At 48.4% G+C, this 8,145-nt stretch overlaps 1 protein-coding gene and 1 long non-coding RNA gene across 6 annotated transcripts in view; one reads left to right on the top strand and one right to left on the bottom strand.

Annotated features, from left to right (window-relative positions):
* The window catches only part of GALNT7 (polypeptide N-acetylgalactosaminyltransferase 7), a 153,456-nt gene extending 149,388 nt beyond the window's left edge, over positions 1-4,068 (bottom strand). For 2 of the 3 annotated variants that reach the window (XM_050792466.1, XM_050792467.1), the window contains exon 1: positions 3,320-4,068. In XM_050792466.1, the coding sequence (XP_050648423.1) occupies positions 3,320-3,445 (126 nt within the window). In that variant the 5' untranslated portion in view covers positions 3,446-4,068. Of the gene's footprint in view, positions 1-638; positions 2,247-3,319 lie in introns of those variants that run through there. The other variant, XM_050792468.1, reaches the window with a different exon arrangement.
* Positions 4,069-4,079: 11 nt separating this feature from the next.
* On the top strand, positions 4,080-7,935 carry LOC126955656 (uncharacterized). Of its 3 annotated transcripts, none has more exons than XR_007726020.1 (4): positions 4,080-4,334; positions 5,472-5,616; positions 5,953-6,346; positions 7,124-7,935. It is a non-coding gene; the product is annotated as an uncharacterized LOC126955656 (long non-coding RNA). The 3 variants fall into 3 exon arrangements; XR_007726021.1 differs by having other exon boundaries at positions 5,953-6,127; positions 6,233-7,935; XR_007726019.1 differs by having other exon boundaries at positions 5,953-7,935.
* Positions 7,936-8,145: the final 210 nt, after the last annotated feature.

Genomic DNA, 8,145 nt, shown 5'->3' on the forward strand with positions numbered 1-8,145 from the left:
AACACACTGCATGCAGCCCCTCCCCGCTGCTGGCAGGCCACTGCCATGCAGACAGACCACCCCAAGGGAAGAATCACGGGAGAAGAAACGCAAACCCTGGAATCATGCCAATGTATAAGACCCCCAAGTCCAAGGTGAGAGGAGGTACTTGGATTTCTCAGGTCGCCCACATGGCCCTCTTCAAAGTGTACTTCCTTCCGTTCCTGCTCTAAAGCTTTGTAATACTCTCGCTCCTGCTCAAAAATTTGCCTCGGTCTCTCACGCTGCCTTATGCCCCTCCAATAAATTCTTTCCCACAAGGAGGTAAGAATCGAGTTACTTCAGACCTGTATGGATTTGCTACGGCTAACAGTCATTTCTTCAAGTAAGGCTTTTATGACCAAATTCCTCCATTTTCTTGCCCCCTATGGTTTCACTATGAAAGCAGTAGCACAATTTTTATTTATATATTTATGGAGGTTTGATTGCTGTGTGGTTTTTACAAGATCCATGAGATTCAGGACAAGGAGTATTTCCTTAACAACTAGTACCATGCCTGGTACATAATAGGCACTCCAAAAATGTTCGAATAAATCAATATTTAAAATCACACAACAGAATATGATCGGAAAGGTAAGGTCATTTTTCACATCATTCACCTCAGAGAAAGGACAAGCGGCCCAGAGATGGGAAGGAAGTAAGAAACATGTTTCTTTTGTCTTGACTCCACAGGTGGACAGACCTAAAACAAGGAAATAGTGCAGATGAGGAAGGACCATCTCGAGTCGTCAAGGCTGTAACAGAATTTGGTGTCTTAAATATTCATAGTTCAAGACAAAAACTGGCAGAGGGTGAATGGAGCCACAAGTACAAGCTTGCTGGAGTAGAGGCAGAACCCACACCTGGTAAACTGGATCGTTCAGGCCATTTAAAGGGATCCAAAAAAGTCCATGTGTAGATCAGCATTAAAGAGAAGCAGAGATCTCACAATGGGTGGAATATTTGCAATAATCATCGAAGGAAAAGAACCACAAGGGGGAGGAGAAATTCAGGAGTCACAATCCTCCCTACAGGATTTGTCCTTCTAGCACTGTATCTTAAAAGTTCCTGGGTTAGTCTTTATTAAAGGAAGGTAATAATCCCTTATTTATGCTCTTATTTATAAGTTACACTTTAAATTGCTTGTATTACTATTTACCTGGGAAGCCAATAAAAGGGTCTTTCTTGCTCTTCTGATACCTAAGCATTCTTCTTAATGTTAACTATGTTAAGTCTTTAAAATCTACCTTTTGTCTTTGACGAATGATAGAAATTACACTGGATCCACTGAGAAACTTTATCAAGTACACTGAAACAAACAAAAAAATCAAGATATCATCACCTTCTTTATCATCACCATATAGTATTGAAATGGGCATTATGGCCCATCCTTTATTTGCACTAATAAAATATTCCACGAGTTGGCAAGTGATGCTGATGTTCCGCCACCTCTTTAAAAGACTATCAGAAGGGCGGGACATTCTGAACCTAGCTAGTTTTGTCAGTTTCTCTACCAGAAAATAGGGGGTTAAACATTTCTAGCTACATGTAAAAAGCCATCTGATGACTTAAAACAAATATCTTCAACTGCAGTATTCAGTTATCCTTTGTCAGTAAGTCATATTGAGAGCAAAATCATAAAAAAGATCACCATCACTCCATGAGCTGAGAAGCTTAAAACCGCAAACGTACTGAAAAGGAAAACTGATACTTTTTATTATCATCAATTTAGATGACTTAGATGGGAATCTATCCCAGATATTACAAAGGGATTCCACTGCTGTAGAGACTTCAAATACTAAAATTTACAGATTACATCTAATCTCATGATATAGGCAAAGAGCTGATAATGGGATCTCCTCCTAGGATTCTTACTCTTGAAAGGACACCACAAGCCTTTTCGCCCAACTTCTTGATGCTAACTTTCCAGAAGGAAAGTTAATAAACATGACATAGAAGCGATGCTGGTCACATTTACAAAAAGCACTTTACAACAGAGTGAGTGACTCGACTCCCCCGGCAGCCCCGCCGCCTCGGCGGTCGTGAGCCCCTCATACCCTCTCCTACCCCCACTGGCAGCCGGCCCAGTAGGCTGTCCCAGACTCAGGGAGGAGGAAGCAGGGGGTGCAACGGTTCATCCGGGGGGAAGCAGGTCAGGGTTCCGGGCGAGGCCGGTGCGCGCCGCCCGCTGCCGGTCAGGGAAGCCGCAGTGGCCTCGATCCCTTCCCCGCGCTGCGCGGCTCCGGGTAACTAATGTTCCGAGGCGCCTGACTAAACCCTCCAAATCCAAGGAATGTCAGCGCTAACACTCGCGCCCTGGGCGGCAGACAAATGCGTCCCAGCGGAGCTGCCGCGAGCTCCGCGCCGCGGCTCCCCTCGGCGTCCGCCTGAGCGGCGGGGTGGCCGGGCGCCGACACAAGTTAGTTTTCCGGCCCGAGCAGCCCTGCCGCAGCCGGGAAAGAGGAACTGCTCCTTGTCCCCCGGACAGCGCCCGAGCGCTGCCAGAGCTGGGGCTTCCCCAGGTGCTGAGGGCGGGGGGCGGCCGGCGGGGCGGGGACGCCCCTCCGGCATCTCCGGCCAACCGCCCCTCCCTTGCCTGGGGACACGAGGGGGACCAGCGGTCCGGACGAGGCCTCGGCCGCGCATCGCACCCCAGCTCCCCGCCGCCGGAGTTGAGGGGGAGGCGCGCTCTCCGTAAGAGCCGGAGGCGGGGCGCCATCGCCCTCCCACTCCCCGGCGGGCGGGCCGGGGGAGCCCGGGGCTGCGAACACCCCCAAACGAGCGGTGGCGGCGGGAGGGGAGGCTGGACCGAGGGGCCTGGTCCATCGGACCAGCGGTGGCGACAGCGGCATCTCGCCTCCTTCAGGCCTGCACGCGCCACAGGCCGCAGCCTGGACCAACCCCGCATACACCGGCCGTGAGTGCTGTGGTCCCGGCTCCCAAGAGTGGGACGCCCGGCGGCCGCGGCCCCCGGGACCCGGCTCTTCCCCAGCTCCGCCCGCAGTCCCGGCATGGAGAGCGGCCGCCCGAGCCGCTACCGCCGCAGCGCGGGTGTCGGCGGCGGAGCCCGGGGCGGGGAAGAGCGGAGGAAGGGGCGGCGAGGGGGCGGGCCGGCGGCGGACAGGGGGTCGGGGTGCGCGGGGCTCGGCACCCCTTCGGCCCGCGCTGCTCCAGCACCACCTGCGGAGCTGCGGTGCCCACGCCGTGCCGCGACCCCGCCGCCCCCTGCTCCCTCCACACGCGGGCAAACAAAACAAGTTGCCGGTCGCTGCCGCCGGAGGGGGCCGGGCGGGTCACTCACCCTCATCCTGCTCAGCGGGCTTGGGTCGTCCGGCCGCGGGGTCAGGGAAGACCAGAGGACCACTAGCCCCAGGAAGCTTCCCACCACCAGCAAACTGCGTAAGATGAACCCAATCTTCAGCCTCATCTTCCTCCGGCGGCGAGAGACTCACAGCCCGGCGCAGCCGCCGCCACCGCTCTCCCCTCCCTCCTTCCCCCTCCTCCGGCTCTCCTCCTCCTCCTCCTCTTTCCCCCACCCCTACCGCTACCGCTGCCGCCCTCTCCGCTGCCTGCCCTTTCCAGCTCCAGATCCGGAACTCCCCTCGGCTATACCTTTCCCCGGGCTCTTTCCTTCGCCCCTCCCCGCGGCCCCCTCCCCTCCGGCGGCCACCGCAGAGCTCCGGCTGACCCGTGTGCCTCGCTCTTCCAGGCTGCCTTCCTGTCTACCTGCCCCCTTCCAGATCCGCAGTCCCCTGCTCTCCGCGCGAGCCCCCTTCACAGTCCCCTGCTACCTTGCAAGTAACTTGCACTTTCCCCAGGTCTGGTCCTTAGCCTTTGCCCTACAGCTCAGCTCCTTAAAGCTTTCAGATTCCAAACTTTTATTGTAATTATGGACCATAACTCCGTCCTTAACGCCTGTGCCCCCCGGGATCCCCTGGCCCACCGCCCCCTCCGTTGGACCTGGGGTCGCTCTTCTCTGCACCTCTCCCTTAGACCCACTTCCCTGAGCGCCCTGACGAGAGGCTTTCAGGAAGCCAACCAGGAAGTAGGACTACCGCTGCTGCTGCAGCAGCTCCACGTGGCTGATTTATAGCTGAAGGCTTTTTTTTTTTTTTTCCTTTTTTATTGATTGTTCTTGCTTTTTCACACGGCTCCTTAAGGTGGTGAATTTGTAACCGAAAGGCCCAGGTGAGATGTGCAAATATCACTGAATTGGAGGAGCTCACTTGGAAAGCTGGTATTTCTTTCTCTTGAGCTAATGAAAAGAAAGGCTGTCGTCTTACGCCAAAAGCAATACCAACCTTGTTCACGGGCTGGTAAGTTTCAAATCCAAGGACCATGCATTTCAGCTCCACCCTCATTGCCTCCCTCAGACCTGATTTTTGCCACTTGATTTCTGCTTTTCAAACGCCTTTTCTGCCTGTGTTACCTAAATTACACAGGAAAGGATATTGGCAAATGTTTGGCCAAATGCCCCACCCTGAGGAAATAATTTTTCTGCCCATATCTCCCAATAAAGATGTCTATACCTTTATATCAGAGTGTATGTAATTACATTATCAGTGTACTATACCCTAAACTGCTAATTTAAATCGAACAAAACGTTTTAAGATTTTATCGTAAGTTTTTTTGTTTTTTTGATTTTTTGTTTGTTTGTTTGTTTGTTTGTTTGTTTTGGGGGAGATAGAGTCTCTCGCTCTGTTGCCCAGGCCGGAGTAGAGTGCAGTGGCACGATCTCGGCTCACTGCAACCTCCACCTCCTGGGTTCAAGCAGTTCTCCTGCCTCAGCCTCCCGAGTAGCTGGGACTACAGGTGCACACCGCCATGCCCGGCTAATTTTTTTTTTTGTATTTTAGTAGAGATGAGGTTTCACGGTGTTGCCCAGGCTGGTCTCGAACTCCTGAGCTCAGGCATTCCGCCTGTCTCGGCCTCCCAAAGTGCTAGGATTACAGGTGTGAGCCACTGCACCCAGGCTATCCTAAGTTTTAAGATGGTGAAAGCTGATTCTTTTTTCTCATACTGTCTCATATCTGCAAGTTTTTTGCTTTAAAACAAAACCCAGTTATTTCAGTCATCAAGATAGATAAAGAATTGTACCAAACTACCTTCATGTGCTTTTTGGCTTGGCTTACAATGGCTAGTATATCGGGGGGGTTCTGTAGATGCCACAATTTAAGAATTTCCACACAATATCTGAAGTGATATCCTCATGAACAGCATGGTTCCAGAAATGCAGAATGGACTGTAGTTAGGTGTATTATTGGTTGGCTGAATGATTGTACATCGTATTGTGGAAAAGTCCACTATATAGAGTACCTGGTAGAGGGACTGTCAAGTTTAAAACACAAATCACTGCTTGACTTAGCATTTGTATCAGCCCCTTAGGTTAAAACCAGTTGTTTTGAGTAAAAGATGAGAGATTTTGCCTAAGACCACTTTTTTGTGTGTGACAGATCTAGAGTGTGTAATTCATGAAGTATGAATCTGCTGGGTAATGTGATATGAAAAGCGAATGAACCATTTCTTGGTGATGATTCAGGTCAGCGTTGGGACCCAGGAATCTCCTGTTAATCAGTACCCTGGTGATTTTTGACCCAGGTAATCTGGGTACCACCTTTGGAGAAACACTGAAAGGAAGCAAGGTGGGGAGCTTGGGAAAAGTCTTATATAGATAACTTTGGAAAGCAGGAATAGGCTCATTTATGGACTCAACTTGAACTGTTCAGAAGTGAGGTGGACTCCTTTTCTTTTTTATTTAATTTTTGAGTCGGGGTCTTGCTCTATCACCCAGACTGGAGTGCAGTGGCACATCCATAGCTCACTGCAGTCTGGAACTCCTGGGCTCAAGTGATCTTCCCACCTCAACCTCCCAGTAGCTAGGACTACAAGTGTGAGTCATCATGCCCAGCTAATTTTTTTTTTAATTTTTTGTAGACACAGGGTCTGTTGTCTGGTCCTGTTGTCAAGGCTCGTCTCAAACTCCCGGCCTCCAGCGATCCTCCCTTTTTGGCCTCCCAAGATGCTGGTATTACAAGCAGAGCCACTGTGGCCCACCTGGACTCCTTTTTATAGGAGACAGTTCCCTAGGCAGAGACTGGGCTTGAAACAGGTAACTTACAAGGCATCTTGTGATCATAAGAGAATAATTCCATTTGAAATCAGCAGCTGAAGTCCATGTGAATAATTAAATCTTTCACTTGTGTTATTTTCACAGGGGAGACAGTTTTGTATTCTTAAGAAGGCAGGAAGCTTTATTTTTACTGTTATGACCATAGCTGGGCAAGTATGCAAATGGAAAGTGATACCTATCATCAAAGTATTGAGAATGGTTAGTCCTTTGAAGGTCCTAGCATTCTGAGAACATCCTGCCACCACTACCACCCCCTACCTTTAGTTTTACACATAGAGAACTTAAAATATGTGTGAAAGAGTATATAGTTATACAGTTGTATATTGATGAATAGATATATAGTTGTAAAAGTTTATGTTTCTCTGAGTCCTAATAACTTTTAAAAGAAACTGCAAGTAAATTAACACAGGAACAGAAAACGAAATACTGCATGTTCTCACTTACAAGTGGGAGCTAAATGATGAGAACACATGGACACATAGAGGGGAACAACACACACTGGGGCCTATTGAAGGGTGGAGGTTGGGAGGAGGGAGAGGATCAGGAAAAATAACTAATGTGAGTACTAGGCTTAATACCTGGGTGATGAAATAATCTGTACAAACCCCCATAACACAAGTTTACCTATGTACCAAACCTGCACATGTACCCCTGAACTTAAAAGTTTAAAAAAAGTGCAATATACCTTAAAACATATGCCCATTGCAGTATTTGCTGGGAGGCAGCCTTTGTAGGGTTGACAGAACTTGTTTAGAAAATGAGGAGCTACATTCAAAGCTTAGGTCAAGATAAATCACATGCCACTCTGAACCTAGGGCTTTTATCTGCCAAATAGTGATTACAATACTCAACCTCACAATGTTCTCAAAAGGAATAATTGAGGTCAAGTACATATACAAATATAAAGTACAATTAGTGTAATGGAACAAGCCTCAGGTGTGTGTGGCTATAATTCTTGTTTTATGAATGCTGCAGTTCCTGGGATAATAGTCACTAAGGAAGAGGATAGAGACTACAACTGAATGAGATGGACATAGAGATGGCCAAGAGAAGCATCGTCCTCTGCCAAGTCATGGGGTCATGTGTGGTGGATGGTGACATGGTGCCCTCAGCTCAGAGTCCAGCTGGGGGCTCAGAAGCAAGGTAACTGAAGGGAGAGAATTATTTGAGCACCTAGTGAGTGTAAGATGCTTCACATTTATTATTTCACCTAACCTCTACACAACCTGATGTGGATATTACTGCTCTCAAGCTGGGATTCAAAGCAGGTTTTTCCAACCTCAGAATTCTTGCCAGACTGACTGGCCTTCTGGGTCTGGAACATAAATGTTTTCAGGCAGTGTAATGTGCAAGAGGTCAGAGCCTAAAGCTTTGTTATTTTTTAATTTCTCCACCATGTCAACTCGGTTACAGGGAAGCCCACCAGAAGGAATTGTACCCATTTTGGGGCTACACTACCCCAATGCTATGCTGCAGCCAAGCTGAACTTCTAAGATTCTAAATGTAACTCACTTACCTTCAGGCCTTTGTACAGGGAGTTCTTTTTGCCTGAAATACCTTCTGACGTCTTAACATTACGCTTAGATGTCAGTTACAAAAAGCTTTTTCTAGACTCTCTCATATTTCCCACTCCACACCCCTATATCTCTTCCCACCAATGTACTAGGGTAGGTATCCTGCTAGGTGCTTCCACTGCACCCTCTACTTCTTCCCTAATGATTACCACTATATTGTAATGGCTTAATTTCTTTTTCCTACACCCAGATAAAAATGTACATGAAGGTGGAGCCTTGTCTATCTAGTTCGTTATTGTTATTCGTGTCTGGTATGTGGAAAGGGCTCAGTGAGTATTTCTTGATGGAATGTTGAATGAATAATGGGATTGAAAATATAAAAGGCAGATGAAACTTAGAAGAGGGACCAAGTTTACTTCAATTGCTACTCCTCCTCACTGGGAGGTTTATCTTCCAAGGATAAAACTTTGGAGGTTTTATTAA

Source organism: Macaca thibetana, chromosome 5 (genome assembly GCF_024542745.1).
Source record: "Macaca thibetana thibetana isolate TM-01 chromosome 5, ASM2454274v1, whole genome shotgun sequence".
NCBI classification, from domain to species: domain Eukaryota; kingdom Metazoa; phylum Chordata; class Mammalia; order Primates; family Cercopithecidae; genus Macaca; species Macaca thibetana.